General features: G+C 40.2%; 1 protein-coding gene across 1 annotated transcript in view; it reads left to right on the top strand.

Moving 5' to 3' along the window:
- pcca (propionyl-CoA carboxylase subunit alpha) overlaps window positions 1–26200 on the top strand; it is a 31853-nt gene extending 5653 nt beyond the window's left edge. Inside the window, exons 6-23 of the mRNA XM_078273007.1 lie at window positions 2649–2702; window positions 3956–4087; window positions 4532–4568; window positions 4996–5074; window positions 5345–5447; window positions 6638–6732; window positions 14423–14573; window positions 15665–15808; window positions 17584–17658; window positions 17908–17976; window positions 18129–18204; window positions 18313–18526; window positions 20260–20362; window positions 20711–20809; window positions 23215–23268; window positions 23946–24086; window positions 24800–24877; window positions 25180–26200. Of these exons, the coding sequence (XP_078129133.1) occupies window positions 2649–2702; window positions 3956–4087; window positions 4532–4568; window positions 4996–5074; window positions 5345–5447; window positions 6638–6732; window positions 14423–14573; window positions 15665–15808; window positions 17584–17658; window positions 17908–17976; window positions 18129–18204; window positions 18313–18526; window positions 20260–20362; window positions 20711–20809; window positions 23215–23268; window positions 23946–24086; window positions 24800–24877; window positions 25180–25248 (1773 nt within the window). The 3' untranslated portion in view covers window positions 25249–26200. The remainder of the gene's footprint in view (window positions 1–2648; window positions 2703–3955; window positions 4088–4531; window positions 4569–4995; window positions 5075–5344; window positions 5448–6637; window positions 6733–14422; window positions 14574–15664; window positions 15809–17583; window positions 17659–17907; window positions 17977–18128; window positions 18205–18312; window positions 18527–20259; window positions 20363–20710; window positions 20810–23214; window positions 23269–23945; window positions 24087–24799; window positions 24878–25179) is intronic.
- The last annotated feature ends 313 nt before the right edge of the window (window positions 26201–26513 follow it).

Genomic DNA, 26513 nt, shown 5'->3' with positions numbered 1-26513 from the left:
TACTTGATACACATGTTCATCAAGACTAGTGTTGGGTACCGAACCCTGTACTTTTACCGGTACCGACCGAATCACGTCGGTATTACCGAGTATTGGTTCACGTAAAATCAAACGGTGGCAAATTTCGGTACCTGAGAGCGCGTAAGCGCAAGCTTATCTGTCCTCTCTGCATGTTGACAGAGAGCGGAGCTCCGACACACACACACACACACACAGAGGTGCGGACGGAGCAAAACTACGTCGGCTCTGCAGTTTTGTTGAAGTCACGGTAATGCCGATAAAGTGGTTTCAAGTAGAGGTCGACCGATATGGGTTTTCTCTGGCCAATGCCGATCTTTAGAAATCGGGGTCAGCCGATGGCCGATAAATGCTGCAGATTTATTTTGGCTGATATGTGCTTGTTTTTAAACCTCTATTTGAAAGATAAAATATAACACTAATATACACAGAATTTCACCAATCTACACTTGTATAATTCAATTAAAAATGTATAATGTAAAAACATAGTATAAATAATGTATGAAAAATATATTAAATAAACGAAACAGGTAAGAAGAAAATAAACTTTGTCAAATGAACTTTTCAATGAAAACACAAAGTTTAGTGCACTTAGCAGCATTTATTAAACTTCTGAGAGTGACAGGTTATTAATCTCAACACTATTTCCTCCTAACTGCTGTTGAATCACATAAGACTAGGGCTATCTAAAGTCAATTCTTGTTCACCTTGTTTGTTAGATCATTGTTCATTTGTTGAAGTGTTTTATCTGTGTTTTGGGGATCCTACTGTTACATGTCCTGTTGCACTCATTATGGTCTTATCTGAGCAGATTTCTGTCATTCAAACAACTCTTAGTTGTAATTTAAAACTCGTCCAGCCAGTTTAATAAAATTAAGGGTTTTATTCGTGCTGGAGTCCATAGATGCAGTTAATGGATACAGGCACGGAGAACTGAAGGCTCTGTTAGCAATGATTAGCAACGATTAGCAACGATTAGCTCCGTTAGCGGTTAGCTCCGTTATAGGAGTTGATGAGGCTGCCACGGACAGACTCTGATAAATGACATTCGGGGAGCTTCCACAGCGGTGTGGCCGTGGTGATTTGTACGGTTTTACAGTGTACAGTTAATCCCAAGGCAAGTACACCAGCAATATGCTACTACTAACGGTAGCGTCTGAGCCTGAAGTGACTGCGCGAGACACAAGGCGCAAGACTTCACAAGGGGAGGGGCTGGAGGCAGCTGGTCTGGGTGCGCTGTAAAAAATGTCGCCTATTATTGTTTTTAACACTAGGCCGATGCCGATTATGTAAAAAAAAAAAAAAAAATCGGCCAACTAATCGGTCGACCTCTAGTTTCAAGTGTGGTTACAGCTTTTGAAAACTTCACGCAGACACCATTCACTGTGATATATTAATGACAAGCAGGCACAACAGTGGGTTCTATGCCCTTGGGACTGACTGACAGGCTGAGGTTGCAAGGCAACTTTATTTCTACAGCACCTTTCAGCAGTAAGGCAATTTAAAGTGCTTTACATGAAACATTAAAGAGCAATTAAAAACAGTCATGATGAAAATAAAACAGGGTAAAATATAATAATATACAAATACATAAATAAAAGTTAATAAAAAAATAAATGTAAAAATGTAATGTTACCAGTATTATCCATCATATTTTGCAATAATTATGTCAGTTTTCATCTGAAGCACTCAATACATTATTGAAAAGCACGGAGCTGTAGTAGTGCTGGGCAATTTAGCCAAAATATTCTATTTCGATATAAGTCCTTCTATATCTTCCATCCATCCATCCATCTTCATCCGCTTATCCGGGGTCGGGTCGCGGGGGTAGCAGCTCCAGCAGGGGACCCCAAACTTCCCTTTCCCTGGCCACATTAACCAGCTCCGACTGGGGGATGATGATGTTTTCTGGTAATTCAACAAATAGGCTATATGAAATAACCACATGGTGAAGCTTATTTTTGTATACTCCTTTTGTGAATTAAATACTTGACTTTTTCTCATTTTATTAAGAACATGAGTGCAAAATTGACATAGCTCTAAGAACAGACAAGGATCAGGACGTAAATATTGCTGTTATGCAGTTTGGCCGCTGTTTTTTTCCGTCATTGAGATAGAAACAATATGAAAAAATATACTGTGGCCTCACAGCACGAAGGTACCAGGTTCGAACCCAGGTCGTCCCGGGCCTTTCTGTGTGGAGTTTGCATGTTCTCCCCGTGTCTGCATGTGGTATTCTATACTCTGGGTGCTCTGGTTTCCCCCACCACTAAAAACATGTTCCACTTCCTCTCACTGAATTGGAAGTCGCTTTGGATAAAAGTGCCAGCTAAATGACATTTAATGTAATATATAGAGGCTTGCGCCCATGTATTTGCAGGTATTAACAACCTCCACTGTGTTATCTGCTATGACAGTCTGAGATGAAGTGGGTGTTTTTTTTCCTCAGCATGTCCTTCATTTTGCTTGTATTGATCTTGAGGTGAGAAGCTTGACCCCTGTCTAAAAAGCAGACTCATCTTTGTAAAGCAGACTGACAACAACAAAATCGCCAGTGTAAAGCTATACTGTAACTTTGTGTTTTAAAGCCTTGGAAACAAATCCAATGAAGTTTTTTTGTTTCTCTGAAGGTTCATCCTGGCTATGGGTTTCTCTCTGAAAACAAAGAGTTTGCAAAGCGACTGGTGAGTAAAACGTAGAATCAGCTACACACACACACACTTATTTTCTTTTATCACACACTTTACTACAATGAGTTCAAAATGAATCAATGACAAACAAATGCCAAGGTAATTGATTACTGCTTTGGGGGTAAGACATGCATTTGTTGCTGATGTATTTACAGTCTTTGACCTATTTATGATTTATTTTAGTATCATTAACAGGACATATTTGTGTTAATGAATGATCCACAAATGTGTAATGAAAGTATGGATTAGGGATGTGGAAGCTTGTGCAACTGTCGAGGATATTGGGCCATTCACACCAAGAACAAGTTTGTGTACGGTCTGTGTATTTTCACCATATTTGTATTATTTATTTTTTATAAACATTAGTATTTTTTAAAGTATTTCTCATGTCATAGAAACCATTGAGAGTGAATCGTGTGTTTTGGATGTTATTATCATACTGTTGAGGATGTGTTGGTGTTTTTGTTCCGGTGCTCTGCACATATCTGACACACACCCGCCTGCTCTTATCACTGGCTCTCTGAGTGTGCAGCGGCCCCTGGGCTACTGCCGGAAGACAAAAACCTTTTATAATTTTAAGTTAATTAAATGTAACCGAATTCCGAAATATGTAGAATATTAATAAATAGGATAGAATGATAAAAATATACAATACAGGAAAGATTGTACAAACATACAAGTTTGGAATAAAAATGTACAACTACTTAAATTGTTTGTGCAATTTGCACTTAGTGCAGTATTGTGATGAATATGCGTCTTATCTAACACTCAGTGATGAAGTGTTAAAAAGATAAGTTTTTTTGTTAGCATTTACAAAACCACCTCCAGTCAGGTTTTTACAGTACTTTAATTGTTATTAAATGCTAAAATAAAGGGTATGCATTTGGGTTTGAAGGAATAGTTTTCCTGACTCTAGCTGTACTACACACACAGACATGAGATCGATCTTTTAGTTTCACTCTGAAAGAAAGCAAATAAGTGTATTTACTAAAATGTTGAACTATTGCTTTAAAAAAACAGGCTAAAGTTTTACTGGCAATTACAATAGTAGTTACTAAAAACATGGACAGTAAACCTCACTATTATGTTTCATCTTTTTTAGGAAGTTGGATGATAGATTTACTAAATGCAAACATGTTGTGCTGCTAGTGGAGCTAGCCCAGCAGTGGGGGTGGGACTATTTGTTCTCTCTGTAGTATTATAAGCCTGATATGGTAAATTTCATGGCAGTATTCTTTTGTTACTAGGCTGCAGAAGGCGTGGCATTCATTGGCCCAGACACCCATGCTATAATGGCAATGGGGGATAAAATTGAGAGCAAGCTGATCGCTAAGGCTGCAAACGTCAACACTATCCCAGGATATGATGGAGTCGTCAAGGTACGGGCACACATACAGTACACAGCAATGCATGTATTCAACAAGAAGAGAGTGCAGTAGAGGAATGTTCCCTTTATGGGCCACACTGCCTTAAATCGGTATAATTTTTTTACAGACAGAAATGGGAAGTACCAAAAGTATGATTAACTGTTTCCTGTTTCAACAATAAGATTTTTTTTGTCATTTAACTTGGGCACAAAACATTTTTACCAAAAACAAGAAATTTAAAAAAAAACACAACAGTCATCACATACAAATAACTTTCAAGATGGTGTGGTACAAGATCATTTTCATTTACCACTAGGATCAATTAGCCTCCAGACAAACAATTAATTTGTATGTATAACCATACAAGCCAGTTCAAAGCATGGATGAGACAATTACTGCATAGTTGTCAGTAATGCCTTGGTTCCTCATCAGTAACCATAAACCCTTCTGTGTCAGACTGCTGAGGAAGCTGTGAAGATCGCACAGGACATTGGTAAGGTGTGTGTGTGTGTGTGTTCCGTTCCCACTCAGCTCTTCTATTGCAGAAATGTTCTACATACACTTGTAAGGGACATTTATGTCAGGCAATTAACTGTTGTATTATTGTAGCAGAATGATTTAGAAATATACTAATTACTATATCAAGAAGTTTGGTTTATTTTATACAGTTTTTCGATAATTTGGTTGAATGGGTTTATTCCTATAAAAAAGCAAAACGAAGGTGGACATGTAATGTAATGTAATCTGTGTATCTGTAATCTTATGGCCGACCACCGTGTAACACGACTTTAGCAAGCCTAGTGGAGGCACATTCTAATGCCAGATGTGAATTCACGTACTGAGTGCTGTCCACTTGTGATCGGATCACCTAGGACGTATTTTAATGCCGTGTCTGAACAGGGCCTTTGTGTTGTTGCTAGGCTACCCAGTGATGATCAAAGCATCTGCAGGAGGAGGAGGGAAAGGAATGAGGATTGCTTGGAATGCTGAGGAGACAAGGTATTGTATTCCTCTGTTTCTGTCACGCCCTGAATGTACATTATCTAACTATCTACTTTTTAAACAACTTTATTAATGAAAACAAACAAAGTAGAGGACTTAATTTGCTTCTACAAATACTGTATGACTTAAACTGCTAAACCTTAGATACTACTGCTAAACCTTGTATTGCAAATACATACACAATAACTACTAGGCCACTGGAAAGACTGATGTTTGTGCTACCTTTTATGTCTGATGCAATTTGTTTGTGTATGTGTACTGTTACAGGGAAGGTTTCCGGTTCTCGTCCCAGGAGGCAGCATCCAGCTTTGGAGATGACAGGCTGCTCATTGAGAAGTTTATAGACAACCCAAGACACATTGAGATACAGGTACTGTATAAGAACCATGCACACATAGGTCTGATGTCATTTAATATTGACAATTTGAGTGTGACTGGGACGTACATGTATTTTATAAAAAATTATAATGGGAAGTGTATGGGAGTAATGTTGAAATCTGAAATCTTAACACATTAATACATGATACCAATAGCGCCGCCATGTGGTCAGTTATTGCGTGTTCTATGTTCTGGCTAATAACTCATGAACACGAACATTATTTATTGTTACCTCCACCAGGAAGGTTAGGTTTTCGCCTCGGTTTGTCTGTTTGTTGGTTTGTTTCTTTCTTTGTCAGCAGGATTACGGAAAAACTACTGGCTAGATTTTCATGAAACCTGGTGGGTGTATTATGGGCCAAGGAAGAAATAATTGCTGCTGTAGCAGCAGCTTGCAGCAGCTAGCAGATTCCAGCTCTCCAACACATTCAAATTCAAACGTTCTAGTTTTAATCACAACACTGGTCAACAGTGTTGTGATTAAAACTAGAATGTTTGAATTTTAGCTAGCTATTCTGACAAAAAAGTCAAATAATAAAAATCACTAAATAAATTCCAAATGCCTCTCCTTTACCAAAGAGAACCATAGAATGAAGCAATATTACACAAGAGGGTGTGCTTTGATGTCATTATTGGAACGACAGGTCTGTAAGCCTCACTGAAGTTGCGATAGTTTTGCAATTATACATACAACGGTTACCAACAAAATAAGATATTGTGAGGCAATTTGCTCACAAATATAAAAAGAGAGGATTTCTAGTCCCTGCTAAGCCAGCCAACTTTACATGAGCTCGTAGGATTTCCCAAACTAAATCGATACCGCACATATAAACACAAAGCTGCTTTGCTAGACGAATTGTGTTGTAACTAAAATATTTGCTGAAAATCTATTTTACATGAATAGATCGTTGGCTACAATGTCTGCAAACTTCACACGTAGGGTATTTTTAACATAGGGCCGTGTCACTGACTTACCGGTACAGTTGAATTTTGAATTAACTCTTAGAATGTTTACATGAAAAAAATGGCGGAGTAATATTTTTACTGATGAGTAAGGTGTGCTCAAATCATGGGCTCAAACGGCTCTGGGTGTGCTATCACGCTGATTTGAGCAAATTTAAAATGTCTAGTTGACCAGCCATTCAGATTCCCGGTCAGATCTACTTGTTGTTTGTCTTGTAGGTGCTTGCCGATAAACATGGTAATGCTCTGTGGCTGAATGAGAGGGAATGCTCCATCCAGAGGAGGAACCAGAAGGTGGTGGAAGAAGCTCCCAGGTTAGTGAGAAACTGCGTCTGCTCTTTCTCCGCATTTTAAATCAGCGTGGGCCAGAAGGTCAGAAAGGCTGTGATCAGCACGGTTGCAGCCACACACTGCATTACTGCTAAATTGAAATCTGGTAGTTTCCTTGAACCGCTTAGCCAACATCGTAGATACCAATAATGTTCTAATGTTGCTCCATTTTTAGTTAATGTAGTGCTCTTGATTCATTAAGAATGCAATAAACTGGGGGTGTGGTTATGGCGGTGAACTAAGCACACACATTTTTGTGAGCTCCTGGCGATATTTTAGTAAAATCCTGTGAACTTTCCTTTAACTGCATGAACAGTGATAAATATTGCTTGTGGCGACTTATTACTGTATACCCGTGACAATATGCCGGCGAAGAAAGCACTAAAGCAAACTCTTCTCCGAGTGGGGAAGACGACGTCTCAGATGCTAACAGCCTAGCTAACTCAACAGGTGATGCTAGCCCCTGCACGTGGACGTTGATACTGGAACGGCCCACAACATGGATGTTATGGCGCTTTTCCATTACATGGTACCTGCTCGACTCGACCATTACGAAAAAAAGTACCTGGTACCTGCTAACAGGTACTTTTTTTAGTACCACCTCAGTCGAGGTTCCAAGCGAGCTGAGCCGATACCAAAAGGTGACGTGAAAGCGACAGACGGGGGTGTCCTGAACAAACCCGCCATTTTTAAATAGTTTAGCCAGCTGTGTTTTTTTTTTTATAAATATATAAACAAAAAGTGTCTTCTGGCTGTGGCAACAACAACACACCTTCGACGTTCTGTGTGTGTTGCGTTAGGTCACGGCAGTTTACTGCGGCACCGCTATATAAGACGACCAGCCACACTGAGGCGGTACTAAAATCTGCAATGGAAAACGGACGCACAGTGCGTCGAGGTGATAGAGGCGAGTCGAGCAGGTACCATGTAATGGAAAAACACCATTATTCAGATACTCGGCGGGATTCAAGACGTTAAAAGGGACGTGCAACGCGCATGGATGAGGTGGAAGTGCGCATTAGCAGTGTAGAGGACACCGTTAACTCAGAGAAAGGCAAGTCTGAGGCGCTAGTTAAACAAGTGACTCTCCTCACAAACAAACTCGATAAGCTTGAAAACCGGTCTCGTCAATCCAACCTGCGACTAGATAACGTGCCGGAGAAGATGGAAGGAAATAATGCGGTGGCTTTCCTGGAGAAGTGGCTCCCTGAAGCGCTGGGACCAGTGACATTCCCGAGACAACCTCTCATCGAAAGAGCGCACAGGTTGCCCGGCCGGACGCATCCTAATCTATCAACTACACCGAGAGTCCTCATTGTGAAGTTTTTAAACTTCCAGGATAAAGTCAGAGTGATGCGAGCAGCCAGGGCCAAAGGTAAAGTTATCTGCGGTGGTCAAGAGGTCATGTTCTTCCCGGATCTTTCGATGGATCTCCACCGAAGGAGGAGGGGTTTTGACTGGTTAAAACAACAGCTGAGATTGATGAACATGCATTACGGATTAATTTACCCAGTTAATCAGACGAAGGACAAACACATGAGTTTGAAACCCCAGCAGATGCTGAAAAATTCATCCAAGGTTTACAGAACACAGAGGACTCACAGAGTAACTAATGTGAACTGCTGAATCCTTTAGTATCCGCCTATAACAGATATAGGTTGAAATTGCTGGCTTTACGGGCCACACAACAGAGAACCTGCCACGCGCCCTTTTTAAGTGGGCTAAATTAGTTTATTGGAGAAGTGGTTATATATATGTCGGCTTTCCTAGATGAGAGTTAAGCTGCAAGAACGTTTATGATGAACATTTCATATACAGGTGCTAGTCATATAATTACAATATCATGAAAAAGTTGATTTATGTCAGTAATTCCATTAAAAAAAAGTGAAATGTGTATATTATATTCATTCATCACACACAGAGTGATTTATTTCAAATGTTCATTTCTTTTAATTGTGATGATTATAACTGACAACTAATGAAAATCCCAAATTCAGTATCTCTGAAAATTAGAATATTACTTAAGACCAATACAAAAAAGGATTTTTAGAAATGTTGGCCAACTGAAAAGTATGAGCATGTACAGCACAAAATCCTTGATCCTGAATTACTGCAGCAATGTGGCGTGGCATGGAGTCGATCAGTCTGTGGCACTGCTCAGGTGTTATGAGAGCCCAGGTTGCTCTGATAGTGGCCTTCAGCTCTTCTGCATTCTTGGGTCTGGCGCATCGCATCATCCTCTTCACAATACCGCATAGATATTCTATAGGGTTAAGGTCAGGCAAGTTTGCTGGCCAATTAAGAACAGGGATACCATGGTCCTTAAACCAGGTACTGGTAGCTTTGGCACTGTGTGCAAGTCCTGTTGGAAAAATAAATATGCATCTCCATAAAGTTGGTCAGCAGCAGGAAGCATGAAGTGCTCTAAAACTTCCTGGTAGACGGCTGCGTTGACCTTGGACCTCAGAAAACACAGTGGACCAACACCAGCAGATGACATGGCACCCCAAACCATCACTGACTGTGGAAACTTTACACTGGACTACAAGCAACGTGGATTCTGTGCCTTTCCTCTCTTCCTCCAGACTCTGGGACCTTGATTTCCAAAGGAAATGCAAAATTTACTTTCATCAGAGAACAAGTCCTTTTTGTCTTTAGCCCAGCTTCTGACGCTGTGTCTTGTTCAAGAGTGGCTTGACACAAGGAATGCGACAGCTGAAACCCATGTCTTGCATACGTCTCTGCGTGGTGGTTCTTGAAGCACTGACTCCAGCTGCAGTCCACTCTTTGTGAATCTCCCCCACATTTTTTAAAGGGTTTTGTTTCACAATCCTCTCAGAGATGCGAGTTATCCTATTGCTATACTTTTTTCTACCACATCTTTTCCTTCCCTTCGTCTCTCTATTAATGTGCTTGGACACAGCTCTGTGAACAGCCAGCCTCTTTAGCAATGACCTTTTGTGTCTTGCCCTCCTCGGGCAAGGTGTCAATGGTCGTCTTTTGGACAGCTGTCAAGTCCCCATGATTGTGTAGCCTACAGAACTAGACTGAGAGACCATTTAAAGGCCTTTGCAGGTGTTTTGAGTTAATTAGCTGATTAGAGTGTGGCACCAGGTGTCTTCAATATTGAACCATGTCACAATATTCTAATTTTCTGAGATACTGAATTTGGGGTTTTCATTAGTTGTCAGTTATAATCATCAAAATTAAAAGAAATAAACACTTGAAATATATCAGTCTGTGTGGAATGAATTATTATTATACAAGTTTCACTTTTTGAATGGAATTACTGAAATAAATCTTTTTCATGTTATTCTAATTATATGACCAGCACCTGTATACTTGTTTGTGTAGATGATATACTTTTGCCAGGGGACACAATCGTCCTGTTAGTTTTGTTGTGTTCTGTTACAATGACTGCTCGGTTTGGTCTAGCTGCTCCCTTGTTTACATTGGATCAGTGTGTGCACTTAGCTGGACCCCAAGGTCAGGGGGAAGGTGGGGTAGGACGAGGGGCTGTCCTGTTCAGGTTGACAGCTAAGGAGTTTCGTTTATGGCAGATTTCAAGTTTTTTGTTTGTGTTTTTGTATTTTTCACAACATGTTGCATTTTGCTGGTGTACTCCCAATACAACACATAGAGATACTCAAAAGGTTTACCAACAACTAAAAGCTGATGCTATGCTGCACAATCTGTTGTAGTATTAAGATTAGATGACATCAAATATGAATTTTAAATTTACTTCTTGGAATGTGAGAGGAATGGTAAAATTGGCTAAACTAAAACAGGTTATTACCAGGCTTAAACAACTTAAGTCATCAATAGTGTTTATCCAAAAGACTCAGGGAGGACCTGGTGAAAGTATGTAGGAGATGGCAAAGTGCTAGCATCCTGTTTCCCTTCTCATTCGAGAGGGGTTATGGTGATAATTCATAATTCAGTGCCTTTCCAAGTAAACAACACTATGTATGATACAGCTTGTAGATTTTTGGTGGTTCAAGGAACTCTTGAAAGAAAATATCAATTTGGTTAATGTATATGGCCCCAATGATGATAACCCATCATTTTTTGAGAATTTATTTCTGTTGATGGCCACCCTTCCTGGTAAGATTATATTGGCAGGGGACTTAAATTGTGCTAAGCTTGATCGCTCGTCAGGGATGGATACATCCCATTCTCAAACAAGAAAGAAAATACAACAATATATGAAAGACCTGAACCTCTGTGATCTGTGGAGGGCTCAAAACCCTAACAAAAGGGAATTCTCATGCTACTCAGCAGTATTTAAAACCCACTCCCGAATAGATTATTTTTTTTAATTTCCTCATCTCTGCTACCCAATATAACTAATTGTATATGTGATAGTATTGTTTTGTCAGATCATGCCCCAACCTCACTATTTTACAATGTGGAACAATTGAATAGACGCTCTGCTAATTGGCGCTTACACCCTAAATGGATACAAGATTCTGACTTTATAAAATTTGTAGGAGAACACATTGATAACAACTGCAGCCATTAGGTGGGAAGCTTTTAAAGCATATATTAGAGGACAAATGATTAGCTTCACCAGCTCTAAATTTAACAAATTCAAACAGACAATAAATGAATTAGACACTAAAATTAGAGAATTAGAGAGAGAAGTTATCATAGATGATTCAACACAAAAAAAACGGGAATTTCTGACCCTTAAGGCTAAATACGAGGAGCTTTCTTTGCTTAAGGCTGAAGATGGTCTAATAAAATGAAACAAACTTTTTATGATCAGGGTGAAAAGCCGGGTACACTGCTAGCTTGGCAGATAAAGAAACTTGAATCTGACAGAGCCATTAATATAATTAGGAACGAACCAGGAGAATTATCTACGGATCCCACAGAAATTAATAGCACCTTTTGTCTCATATTATAAAACCCTTTATTATTCTGACAGTCCACTAGACCTAGTAAACCAAAACAGTTTCCTGGATGGATTGGTCTTTCCCTGTATTTCTGAGGTTACAAAAACTGAATTGGAGAGGGAATTAAATTTGAATGACATCTCTAACGCCATTACAAACATGAGAGGAGGTAAAGCTTCGGGTCCAGACGGGCTTCCGATAGATATTTACAAACTATTTAAAGCAAAATGAATATCCCCATTATTAGATGTTTATGTGGAATTCTTTAAAACAGGTTGCCTCCCTGCTTCATTATGTAGTGCTGTGATCACTGTTATTCTAAAACCAGGCAAAGCGTCTACCGAAAGCGGTTCTTACAGACCCATATCACTTTTAAATTCTGATTCAAAGATTATAGCTAAGGTTCTGGCTATGAGACAGATTCTACCAACCATTATACATGGAGACCAGAATGGTCAAAATCGTCAGTGGTTCCACAATGTGAGGAGAGTTCTTAATATAATCCACGAATGTGAAGAGTCCCCTGATACTGCAATACTATCACTCGACGTGGAAAAGGCGTTCGACCGAGTCGAATGGCCCTATCTACTCGAGGTGCTTAAGCGTTTTGGATTTGGTGAGTACTTTTGTAGATGGGTCGAAATTTTACTTGTTGATTCTTCTGCAATGGTATCTACAAATAACCTCATGTCTCAGCCTTTTGAGTTATTTCGAGGCACAAGGCAAGGGTCACCAATTTCGCCTCTATTTGTAATAGCCATGGAACCTTTAGCAATAGCGCTTAGATCACAACCCTCAGTCCATGGTATTAAGACCGGGGATATGGTACACAATACAGCAATGTATGCTGATGATACTATTGTGTTTTTATCACATCTTGCAGAATTGATACCATCTCTCTTGGAGTTGTTCAGTCAATTTGGTAGTATCTCTGGGTTCAAAGTGAACAAAGAAAAGTCATCTATTATGTTTTTAAATGTAAACGAGAGGAAGAAACCAGTAGTATCCCACTAGGTGGACGACACTGCCGCTCTCTTTACTGGGCAGAATAAACATAATAAAGATGACTATATTACCTACATTTTTATATATTTTTCAGTCAATTCCGCTCCTTTTTTTCTTAAGACCAGAAAGCTGCTTTCTAATTTCATCTGGAACAATAGGAAGCCAAGACTCAGACTCTCCCTCTTATATTTACCTTATGACAGGGGAGGGCTACAATTGCCAAATCTAGAATGGTATTACTGGGCTGCTCAGTTGAGAACCACAATGTTTTGGTTTTCGAAAGATGTTTTCTTGCCCTGGTTAGAAATTGAAAAACTGTCCTCAAAAGGTTTGTCATTGAATAGCTATAATAGCCATAAGAATCAGCATCTTTTAAAACATTAAAGAAAAGTACTACTAATCCTTTTGTAAAAAACACTATTGTTGTTTGGCATGAAGTACAAAAAATGTTGGATGACTCTTCAGGGTTAATCTGGGTTAATGAACACTTCAGCCCAGCTAAGAACGACATGGGTTTTAAAGCATGGTGGACAAGGGCATAGTGAAACTACAGGATGTATACTCTAATTATAATAGTCTAATAGTCATTCAGTGAGTTAAAGGCAAGGTTTGATATACCGCACAAACACTTCTTTAAGTATTTACAACTTAGAAGTTTTATTCTGGCGCACACAAACAATTCAACAGCCCCCATTCTCCGTCTTAGAAACGCATGTTACAAAAAACGGTTTTGGTAAAAGACTGGTTTCCCGGTTTTATAACATGTTGGTTGAAACCCATAAGGAAAACTCTGATAGTAAAAGACAGGAGTGGATACGTGACTTACAAGAAGATATTTCAATTATTGAATGGAGCAAAATATTTTAAAAACACACACTCAAACCATCAACACTCAATTTAGAATGATACAATTTAATTGGACAATGCGGACATACATCTCCCCTGTACAATTAAATAAATTTGATCCTAATATATTAGATCTATGTTATAAGTGTAACAGTCACCAGGGTACATTATATCACTGCTTATGGACATGTGAAGAGATTCAAAAATTTTGGAGCTCAGTGTTAAAGTATATATCTCAGATCACAACTTCCCCTGTACGTTTTTGCAAGTTATGTATTTTAGGCATTTATCCAGATGACTGTACTTTATCTTGTAAGGGAATAAAAATGGTTGACCTTTGTTTACTACAGGCCAAACGCTGTATAGCCTTATGTTGGAAGAATGTTGGGTGCCCGTCTTTTAACCACTGGTTAAATAACTTAACATTGAGTTTGGCTCTTGAGAAACTGACCTATATTGTTAGAAAGAGGGCTTCTGAATTTTACGTTTGCAAGATATTTCTGGAACTGTTAGGGAGTGGAGATATGGAGGAGGCAGTGGGAGAATAAGATAATGAAAAATGTCTGATTTGTGTTTGGGAATGTACACTGTAACCTACATCAAGATTTATTTATTTATTTTATTTGCTATCTATATTTATTTATTTGGTACAATAGGGGCTGCATGATTACATTTGTGAGTTTTTAGTATGTATCTAAAAAGGTTTGTGGAATGTCAAGCTGTATAATTTGTTTTTATCAGGCTCCCAATTTGACATGGTTATTGCTGGTTGCATTGTACTTTTATCTGTACTAATCTATTTTGTACTGCTCTCTATCTCTGCATGAAAAGAAAAAGGAAATTAAATAAAGTGTTTGGGGAAAAAAAGACTCCCAATTTCTACCACTGAGGTGAGTCTGAGTGTCTAGTGTTGTGTCCTCTCCAGTACTTTCCTGGACCCAGTGACAAGGCGGGCGATGGGTGAGCAGGCAGTGCAGCTGGCCAAGGCTGTGCAGTACTCCTCTGCTGGCACCGTGGAGTTCCTTGTGGATTCTAAAAAGAACTTCTACTTCCTGGAGATGAACACACGACTACAGGTCAGTGTAGGGCTGTTTGTGTGTCTGTATGTGGGTGTAGACACAGTTGTTTAACAGTCGGGTTTACACTCCCTTTTTTCCGTCTTATTATTATTCCTTTAGTCTTTATTTTCACTTGGAAAGATCCATTGAGGAATAGTCTATATCCACGACCTTTCATATGCCGTATGTCCTTCTTTTCACCGGATGTCTGTTATCTTACGCTTTCTTTGTGTTTGAGTTTTAAACTCCGGTCGATTTATAAGGACTATGGTTAACTACTCCTTTGATTTCTGCAGGGTAAATCGAGACAGCTAGCTAGAATATCTGTCCAATCTGAGTTTTCTGTTGCACGACTAAAAACTTTTGAACGTACACATGTTCCACCAAAACAAGTTCCTTCCCAAGTCTATTTTGCAGCGGCCCATGATGACCCATGACGATTATTGGTTTAAAGCCATGCCAATAAACCAAAGCACGTTACTCTCCATCCCGTGTGGACTAGCCAGACCCTCCTCCACTATTTTCAAAAATACATAAAAAATAGGCAAATCAATCTGCCAAATAAACAGGATAAGCCAGTTTATTTGCTACCACCCTGATGCCGAAAGACATTTCACAATGTACTCTCTCTATAATACTCATATTTAGTTTTATACAGAGTTATTTAGGTTTATACAGAAAGTTGGAGACAAATAATGTTTATATATATGTTTGCGGCATTTGTGGCTTTTATAATGGAGACAGAAGGGAGATTATAGAAAATGAGAGAGCTGGGAAACGACAAAGGTTCCCAGCTGGACAGGGGATGTTTTGGTTCCTGGTCGGCGCTTTCAACTAACGGGGTGCCCCAAAAGAAAAATAATCTTAAATTAAGGTCTATTTACAAGTCTTTAAGCCACATATCATGGACTTTATCAGTGCATGGAGTTTGACTAAGCAATCTTTAAGGCTCTCCATGACAACTGAGAAAATTCCACCTGCGAAGGAAAGACCTGTGTCTAAAATATCTGGAAAAGAGCCAGTAATGGTTGCTTGAGTTTCCCGTTCAACAAGAACTCCACTAGTTTGCTTTCAGAAACTGTATCTTCTCTGTTTAACTTTGACCCCAGGTGGAGCATCCAATTACAGAGTGTATTACTGGCCTGGATCTGGTGGAGCAAATGATCAGGGTTGCCAAGGGTTACCAACTGCAGCACAAACAGGAAGATATCCCAATTAACGGTTGGGCCATTGAGAGTCGTGTCTACGCTGAGGTGTGTGTGTGTGTGTGTGTGTTCTCTGTTTGATAATATTAAAATGGTTTTACAATTATTAAATTAGTTATTAGCTGCAAAGACTCATTCTGAAGGTAAGGACTGTATGGAGTGACAAGGCAGCAAAGAAACAAACACCAGCAGCTGGAAGTGGACTGATCACAGAGGCCCTCATTTATCAACTTAACGTAAAAACCAGCGCAGATATGAGCGCAGAAATCATCTTACGACAGGCTTCACGTGTGATTCATGAAACGTTCGTATCACACCAATCAGAGTGTAAGATCTCGTAAGATGGTCGTACATTGATAAATGCAGTGGATGGAAATATAGTCTCGGTTTTGAGGCCTCGCCCCTACAATTTACGACATGGCAAGACGTGGCGGTGGAGATTGAAACCCTGATATCTCAGGTTCATTTGCACTAACGTGTGTACTATTTGGCAGCCTGAAAACTGTTATTAAAGGCTATAGAAAGAATGCGGAATGGAAAGAGATCACTGATGCAGTCAACAGTGTTGCTGTAGTAAATCAGACTCCAGCTGAAGTTTATTTAATGTAGCATACAATAATGTATTATTGTATGCTATAGTCTTAATAGTAATATACAGGCTTATATTGCAATCTCTTAGGCCTACATGGTGTACCTATATTTAAATAAACCCACTGTAGTGGAGTTTATGAAGTGTCTTTTATTTTACTTGTGTTCATGAGTCAGAACAGCTGTGAGGGATAGAGAGCGTGTCCGCCGCCCCCCGTGCTGGACCACCACCACCCCGACCCTGTCTCCCAACAGCAGAGGGGCTGGAAAAACGAGCCAAAATAACTCGGTCAATGGCAGAAATAAATCGTCCATTAACAACACTTTAAAAGAGAAATGAAAACCTGAAATATAAATACAAATGTTGTGTATCGTCATGTTTCCTGTATTGAATATCATTGCCAAACATAACACTATACCTTTTTAAAAGTGATGAATAATATAAATAATATGTCTCATTCGTATAGCCCATAGCTATAGCCCCCAGTTGGGGCTGTGCTGGACACTGCACTCTGCGCATCGGGTCATCTGGCTCCAACACTACATTTCTGGCACCCTGTTTTCTGCGCGATGTTGTGTAGAATCCCACAGGCTAAAACAATGTTGCAGACTTTTTCTGCCGTGTATGGGCGCTGATGCAAGACAGAGCCATCTGCCCTTAATTAATCCGATGGAGCACTCCACCGTGGGCCGTGCGCATGCTTGTGCACTGTTGTACCGGCGCATAGAGGTCTTCTAAAAGAGCCAGATCTGCCATTGCTAATAAGTGATCAACTGATAACTTCTCCTTCTCCTGTTAAATTGATTATATGCTGCACCGCAAGTCCACACTGACTTGAAAACTTGTGTACACAAGTTCAGACCAGACGTGACATTTTATCGCAGCCTACCCTCGCGTTCAAATTTATAAATGCCTTGCTTTGCGTAGGAATCGGCATACGCCCGTCCTACGCCTGTTTTAGGTTATACGCACGTTTCATAAATGAGGGCCAATAAGTGCTGCAGATCCCTACGCACACTGATCAAGATGATCAAACCATGCACAACACACAGAAACATGTAGCAAAGACATGAAAGGGGGAGGCTGGGGTGTTAAGCCAATTAAGTAATATTAAAGTAAAGTATTTACATTTTAAACATTTAAAGTAACATTCTCCTTACACTACTGTCGTGAGTGAAACCTGAAGATTCAGTTTTTTCCATTTGTCCATCTATTTCTCTGTTTGTTCTGTTAGGATCCTTACAAGTCTTTTGGTCTTCCCTCTATTGGACGGCTGTCTAAATACCAAGAGCCACTCAACCTCAGCAATGTAAGTGTGTGTTCGAGATATGAGTCTTAAAGCTTCACGAGGCAAGATGTTTGTTAAACTTACAACCTCAAACTACATATTAGAGCTGCAACAGAGAAGAGCATTCAGCCCTCTCTCAGATATAATACTGCAGTTTGTAGTTTCACCTGATTTCTTTCTTTTTAAACTATTTTCCTCACACACAATCCACATAGTCTACCTGAGTGACTGGCAAGTGTCCTACCAATATGAACATTTTCTCTCTGTCAGGTCCGTGTAGACAGCGGAATCCAGGAGGGAAGTGACATCAGCATCTACTATGATCCCATGATCTCTAAAGTCAGTGATGTATTGAATACATAATAGTTTTGTAAATAGTGTGTTTTTTATTTTTACGAACTGATGGTCACATTAAGACAGTAGATCAAAAACTTCCGCCATTCCACAAGGGTTTGTGGTTCTGCAATAATTTCCTGTGGTGTATATTGTAGTTGGTTACCTATGGAGCTACGCGAGCTGAAGCCCTTGCCAGGATGGAGGACGCTCTGGATAACTATGTAATCAGAGGTACACCAACAGATTTTCACAGTGAATGTCAGCTTATACACTCAGTTGCTTTTTAAATGGATATCTTATTTTTCTTTCTGTAATGATGTTTGATAATCTTCTCTCCAGGTGTGACCCACAACATTCCCCTCCTTCGGGAAATCATCACACACCCCCGCTTTATCTCTGGTGACATCAGCACCAACTTCCTGCCCGAGGTTTACCCTGATGGCTTTAAGGGTCACCAGCTGGACGTAGACACACGCAGGGAGCTGTTGGCCTCAGCAGCAGCGCTCTACATCACTGCTCAGCTCCGTTCACAGAAGGTCCTGGGTGACCTGAGGTGAGGACTCCAGCGAGATGTCATCGGGGCTAAAAGGGCCTAGTTTTCTACACACCGGCCCTACCGTCAATTAACATTTCCTGAAAAATACAGTGCATTCATAGAGCCTCACCACATAATCAACATAGTAGAAACTAAAATGTTAAAGTTAAAAAGCTGACTGTCGTTGAGACTAGCTTTTGCATGGTGTCTGGTACTTTTGCAGGGCTCCACACTTTTTACAGGTATTTAAATAAATAAAGTCAAGAGCAGAGCAATTTATTTTAAGAAATAACGATAACAACGTAATTTATTTATTTTTAACAATAAACATGCAGTGTGCAAGAGCAAGCTGATTTAGGGATTACTAAAACACTTTTAGCAAGTAGGGTTGGGGTTTCATAGCATTTTATCCAATCTGAATCCAGTTACTGATTCTTATTTCAGTACTGAATGTGCTTATCAAATCCCTAATTTAATCCATTTAGGTAAGTGTTTAACTTTTTTAGCGACTAAAGTAAATAACTACAAGTCAAGACTCTGCTGAAAGTCTGACTTGTCTCAGACTTTAAGCAGAGTCTTGACAGAAACAGTTTTGAGTGGTCACCAAATAATGTTCACAACCTGTAGCTATAACCTAAAGATAAGATATGATAAGATGGAACTCAATTCATCGCAGAAATTGTTTTTGTGCCAGAGATGCTTGGTATACATAGTGAAACAAATGCTCATAGTAGCATAAGCTAGGAAATTAAAATGTATATTGTACCTTGAAATACCATTAGCCTGTTTATTTTGGCTCACCTCATTTTTATTTATTTTATTAAGCGTATAACCAGTGTTTAAAGTGGGTTCTGGGGACGCCCAGGGGTCCTTCTTTCAGGGGGTCTCCAGCAAAAAGGCTTAACTATCCTTAAGTAACACAATGACAGAATGTAGGACTATTTTGGTCATGGGTTTCATATACTTTCTATAATAAAACATCTAAAAGCAAAAATCCAGTTTAGGGGTCCTTGACGTCAAAAAGTTTGCAAACCCCTGCCTTAAACCATTGATATAATACAAATGAAAAGATGTGGCAGCCTGATGTGACGTGAGCTAGATTATTTTTAGAAGACGTATCAGTTTGTGTTGTGGGAACCAGAAGAAGTTACTCTACTCAAGTTACTCAGTGGAATTTAGTGTTAATTAGCGAGACCTTAATTTGCCCTTCGTCTGCCTGCAAGGTTTGTTATTTTAACATGTGAAAGTGATGGTTGGGGCCAGCTAAAAATAAGAAGCTGCTACCTGAATGTTTTGTACACTAAGCTTTGCTAATGAGAAAGAGAAGGAGAGAGAAATTATTTAGTAACAGATAAGAAATTCGTTAGCATGGGAGCTTTACAAATCTGTGTAAATGTTCGCACCGTAGAGTTGCCCTGTGTTCGCAGCAGTTGACCCTTAGCGTTGGTCAGCAGTTGAATGGGTTGAATTAGCAGCGGAAGAAGTTGGTAAGAGCAAGATGTCTACCTGGCGAGGTTTGTCCAACAGTAGTTGGTGCACTTTCAACTTATTTTTACCTTTTTGTTTTATCGTGTCTTTCGAGATAATCAAAATTTATTCTGCAGTTATGAAAGATGGTGGAGCATTTTTCCTGATCAGCACCACCTAGGAGCTAGAAACGTGGTACTAAGTAATTTAGGTGGCACAGTTGAATCATTTGCAACTGTAAAATGTCATCAATAGAAGGACTGGATGTCGTGTGCATGTTGCAGGGTCTCTTCCAGTCCTGTGGAATGTAGCCGCTGGGAGCTGTGTGTGCAGCTGGAGGACGGAAGCCATTCTGTGGAGGTTATCAAATCAGGAAATGTTTATACTGTGAGTATTTAATTTGCCTCTATGAACAAATTAAATATATCAATATCTATGGTCATTCCTGAAGCATTATGCCCTGCTGTACTGAAAGAAAAGAAAAGAAAATAACCTTTAAAGTTGTGATGTTAATTCATGTATGTGGACAGTTGATTAAGACAATATGTTATCAACTGTCAAAACCCGAGCTCACATTCCAGAAGAAAAAATAGACATCAGTCAGCAGGGAACGATGTAACTATAGTCCCTGTGTAGACACAACAGGAGGGCATTGCCTCTTGGTAATGGGTTTGAGCCATTGCAGCCATCAGAGCACTTGCAGAATAACGGAATAATCTGTGTCTGTCTCTGTAGGTTGAGGTGGATGGAGGAAAAGTGGAAGTAAGTGGACAGTGGAACCTGGCCTCCCCATTGCTACCACTTACCATCAACGGCACACACAGGACGCTACAGGTAACACACACACACACACACACACTTCATTGACATGATCACCTGTGCCACACCCACACTACACTTTATGGCATACATTATGCCAAACCAACACTACACCTGACATTAAAACATAGAACTTTTCTAGTTACATTAATCAATTAATCAATCAATTTCATTGTCACATGAAAAACGAAAATCCCTACAGTTCCAGTACAATTTCAGTGAAATGTAATCCCCTTGTAGAGGCAGTAGCTGTAAAAGCGGGTGTGGCGCTGTGGTGTATCAGTGCAGGGTTGAATGAAGCTGATGCGGGCAGGTAGCCTGGTCCTACCAGACTCGTACATTTCATTTGTACAGAGTCTGGCTACTCTCCATTGACAAGTGTTAACTTCGTTGAAGACTCTGAGTTTAAAACTATTGGATCTGTCCAGAGCCACTCTAGATCTACCATAACCATAACCGCTAACGTTTGGTCATGACGTCGGCTTAGCATCGCTAGCATTCGACAACTCCTTCACCACTAACGGAGCGAGTGGGGAGGAGGGCCACAACATCTTGGCCACCAACAAAACTCGGCAAAGATTGTTCTTGCTTGGGCTTGCTTCTGGATATGCGGCAGCGTTGCCACAACGGACCAAATGGCTTCGCTCGCATCTTTCTCCGCCACCATTATGGAACTACAACTCAAACTAGCATACAAACTCAACGTCATCGTTCTCAGCCACTCACTCTGTTCGCTGATTGGACCGGCAAAGATTTGGCTGGAGAAAACCCGCGAATATACGGCAAACCCAGACGGAGTACTGGAGGAAAATTTAAATTGAGCAGAAGTACATAGGAGGATGGAGCCAGGCTAGCAGACAAGGGCCTAACACAAGAAAATGAATAGCCAGCTAATCACTTACAGCACTTCTAGGAAGGCTGTATTTTGTTAACAATTGCAATTTAACATTGTTTTTTTGTGTGTGATCTGTATTAGAACATAGCTTTAGCTACCATGCAAAATCATTTGTTTATAAGCAAGATGCGCAGCTTTCACAGAGACTTCTGTGAAAAAAGCTGTTTATGGGATGAGATGGGTACAGAAACACAGTAGGCCTATTAAACGAGACCATAGAATTGATAAGCCCTGACATTACCGGTTCTTTTATCGGTACTATTTAACGTTTCGGTGTAATTTATTATCACGCAGCTGCGTTTCCGTGTCGAGGCAGAGCTCCTCCAACTACGCTCGTTACCAGGCCCGTCATTAGGAATTATGAACAGGGGGGCAAAACTTTCCAAAATGGGCCCCTCATCCACACCCACTTCACCACCGTAGACCTTAGCATAGGTTCCCCCCTTGGCCAGGGTCATCTGCAGAGTCTTGTTTAGGGCTTGGCTATTGTGCTATATAGACACAGCTCTTTTTTTACTGCCAAAATATTTAACCCTCACCGTCAAGGTCTCATGATGTCATGATAATTCGACATGTGCTGGTACCACTGGTTGAGAGAGGAGTGGCTGGTTGTCTTAGCCAGCAGCAAAGTTTACAAGAATTTGCTAAATGTTGATTGAAAGATGCGTGGCAAACTAAGCTTAAAATAAACTGGGCATGGACCCGGTGCGACATGTCTGCCGCAGCATACCTGCAGCAGAGCGCGTCCATTATAAGCAACTGAAACTGTTACACTGACCATGGAAACTGTGGAAGTGAGTGCTTGTGCTGTCAATAAATAAAGTATAAGTATGTAAATACGTAAGTATGCCCAAATTAGTGGGTGCGTGTCTAGGAGTGGCAATGTCCATAGTGCTGAAACAGTTCTATAGCTCTATATCAGTAGTGTAGCACTCAGGTGATCATTGTTAGTCTGGCTATACCAAGCTCAATCTTTTAAGATTGAACATTAGTCTGGGGAGTCTGCTCTGTATTTTCTCTGCAAAGAGGCGTGATCAACGGGCATAGTTCAAATGACTCTGTACGCAATTGGATTGCTTCAACCAGTCAGACCAACGATCCGGGTGACGTAGCAGCGACCGCAGCATCAACGGGTTGCTGCCATGGAGTGCTGCACTTCGGTGGCCGGCTTGTTGAATGTAAACAAAAAGCTGCTTGGTCGCTTCTCTATCGTCATCGTGTTAAACCGGCCAATAGGTGGATAAGCCAGTTTGTGATTGGTCCCCGCAAATTTGTAACAGAAGCAGGATAGATAAACTTACAGGTTTCCAGCCTGAGCTGCAAGGCGAAATCAAATCGCCGGCAGATCGGGCTGGGTTTACCCAGTCTAGTCTCATTGTAGCTTCACTCTTATCTTTTTTACCTCACAGTAAGCACACAGTAAGAGCTTAAAAAAAACGCAGATTAAAAAAATAAACTCACCAGTGTTTAAAAAGTTCTCGGGGCTACAGATGTAGTGCAGGTGATATTTTGTCTTTTGTTTTAGTGTCTGTCCAGAGATGCTTCTGGAAGGATTCTCCTGCAGTACCTTGGCACATCGGTAAGGTTGCATGTCTGCACGCAATTATAATCACATAATCACATACAGGTACACTTAATCACACAGGCTGCTGTCTCTAGTTCTCATGCTATGCAAACAGGCTATAGTGTGTAATGTTAGCTCCCACACTGAGAAGGAACGTGGTCATTTTTACCTCAACCAGTGGCATCAAAGGATGTGTAAGTGAAGAGAATGATGGCACGTGATGGCAAACTATTTTTGCAAGTAAATGTTGACAAATATGTGCTTCAAATGAGATGAGCACAAAAGACAAATATATGTACTTTTCTTGCAGTTTGTAAATTGTATTGATAGACAAAGTGAAACCTTAATTAACAAACACAATTTCTCCAAGTGATGCATGGTTGTAATCCAATGTAAAGTGACATCACTTGAGGACATTTATCAGATGGCTTCCTCTGGAGCCACAGAATGCTGTCTTTTCTATTATTTGTTTTATAATGTAAACTGTTGCCCTGAAAAACTCAACTTGGTTCCCTGTATACTGATTATTGTATACGGAAAGAATTAGGATAAATTCTACCTTGTACTCAGCAAGACCTGTAAACAGACTTTGCTGCGTTAAATTGGTAGTTTCCCTTCCCATCTTTCCTCTTGATCATATTGCAGTACAGACACATCTTACTTGTGTTTCTTATACTGTTGTTTTTCTTTAGTTTAAGGTTCGCGTTCTGTCTAAGTTGGCTGCAGAGTTTAACTCCTACATGCCAGAAAAAGTTCCAGAAGACACCAGCAGCATCCTGCGTTCACCGATGCCAGGCACAGTGGTGGCTGTGTCCGTCAAGCCTGGAGATCCGGTATGTAGAGATTTACAAAATACCTGATTTCACTGCCTGGGTAATCTTTATCCACTTAACTCGATGTTACAGAGAGACTCAACAAACTGATATTCCTAGTTGCAGACTAATATATAGCTATAATATAATTATCTAGATCATAGTGTTCTTCCAACATTGTGTCAACAGATTGGATTTGTCCCTTTTCTGTCTCAACATGCACAAAGCCAGCTCCATAAAGGTTTTCCCACTTTGGGAATGCTGAAATACTAACCTCATCACTCCCAAATCAGTATTGGACCTCTTGTGGCTGAATGGGATCAAATCCCTGCAGCCAGGTTTCAAAGTCTGGTGGAAAGCCTGAAACCAGAAAAGTTATTGCATCATTCCTGTGATTTTAGAGCAACCTGTTCAACTTTCAAGTATGGGTGGTACAGTATTTTAAGGTGTCCACCTACTTCTATGTAGTGCACGTGCTGCAATACACACCTCCGTTCCGTCCAAACACGATTCCAGTGAGCAGTGGTTGTTTGAAAAGTTAAGCTATCAGGGCACCTACACTACAGTTATGTTTTACTGTACTGAGTAACAAACTGCAAACATTATAGGGTGGACTCTATAAATGCTACTAAGCCATCCGCCAGCCGTATGTATTCTACGGCACCTTTCATATTTGTGTCCTTGTCCTGGTTTGCGGTCATAAATATATTGTTAAAATGTGCGTGTGGTTGTAGGTTGCAGAGGGTCAGGAGATCTGTGTGATAGAAGCAATGAAGATGCAGAACAGTTTGACTGCTGTCAAGCAAGCAAAGGTAACAACATGAAACACTGACAGTGGAGCTGTTATCGTATTATGGGTGTGTTGCTAAGATCAGTGCATCCCTACTAATGAATATAAAGAAGCAGCACACCAAGTCCACAGAATACTGGCTGATGCTGTTATTGGGAGCAAATTGATAAATAATCATGGAGGTAGATTAGATACTTATTTATTAAACCTAAAAACCTTTGCTAAGTAATAATAATATTCTGTATAGGCCTTTAAAGTGTTCATGTTTTTAATTTTGTGTGTGTGTGTGTGTGTGTGTGTGTGTGTGTGTGTGTGTCTCTCCAGGTTAAGAGTGTCCACTGTAAGCCAGGGGAGACGGTGGGAGAAGGAGACCTGCTGGTAGAGCTGGAATAAAACACAAGCTTTTTTTTTTTATCTTTTGATGTGTAACATCAGCACCAGGATGAGCCTTACTACCCTCTGAAGATCTACATTGGCAAACAGGCTGGACGATAACAGATGCTTGATTTATCTTGCCAGTGGTCAGTCTCCAGAGTGGCCCCCAGCACAGTTTAGTTTCCCTGATGGTGACTCAGAACTGAGCGTATCAGCAGTGTACCAGTGTTTTTTCCACATCAAACTCAATCATGTTGCTTGTTTAGATGCAGCTATCTTAAAAAAGAAATCTCTTTCCCATATGTGTTTTCCAGACCTGATTATAATTTTTTGTTATATTACAAAAAATATTTACCCCTATGCTGTCTTTCCTTGCAGATAGTTTTGATTAATGTGCCAAGGTTTTGAGATATCTACATAGCAAATGTCAGCTGCTGCTTCAATATAATGGACATGGACCTGGAGCTGCTGATGAGTTTTTCAAAAGTCATTTTTCCATGATTTGAGCACCAAAAAGAGAGTTCCATTAACCTCCATTGTATTAGAGCGGAAGCAGAAATCTCAGAGACGGATATCTTAAAACGATGGTTACGTATGTAACCGCGGTTCTATGAGTTTCTGATGACCGCCAGAGCTCGGCAGTCACTCGGAATTTCCACAAGAAGATTGCCAAGAGGTCACTTCCTGGGTGGGCCTGCTTTTTGTGCCAGAGCACAGGGCATATGTCACCCAGGTCACAGGCGACTTTGTTGATACACTCGACCTGCACATGCGTGCGATGGATATCCAGGTGCTGAAAGCACCGCCTCTGGCGGTCAGTAGAAACGAAATAGAACCATATCGCAGAAAACCAAAACTATCTTGAGTGGCAAGTAGAAAAACATGTCTGTTGTAATTTGGTTGAACTGACATTTTAAAAGACACACTACATACAACCAATAAAGTGCTCTTTCTTTTCCACAAACAGTAACTCTGACTGAACTGCTGTCTGGCTACATCAGAAACAACCATTAAATAAGAGATGTATATGATGTGTATGATATGATACTGATGTGAGTGAATGTCAGTTTTAATTACTCTTTAGCTGTGGACTGACAGGACTTGGACACAATTGTATAATAAAAAAGAAATAGAATATAAAACACCTGTGCTGGCATGGAATTACTTATAGTTTGATCCAAATGAGCAACCTCGAGTCTCGAAGTATTGCACTTCGCTACATTTTAAATCATATCCGTTACGGAGTAAAAAAAAAAGGTTTTGGCATAGTTTTTTTTTCTCTT

This window comes from Sander vitreus, chromosome 17 (assembly GCF_031162955.1).
Source record: "Sander vitreus isolate 19-12246 chromosome 17, sanVit1, whole genome shotgun sequence".
Classification (NCBI taxonomy): domain Eukaryota; kingdom Metazoa; phylum Chordata; class Actinopteri; order Perciformes; family Percidae; genus Sander; species Sander vitreus.
The sequence above is the reverse complement of the archived record's forward strand: the minus strand, read 5'-3'. Positions and strand labels throughout refer to the sequence as shown.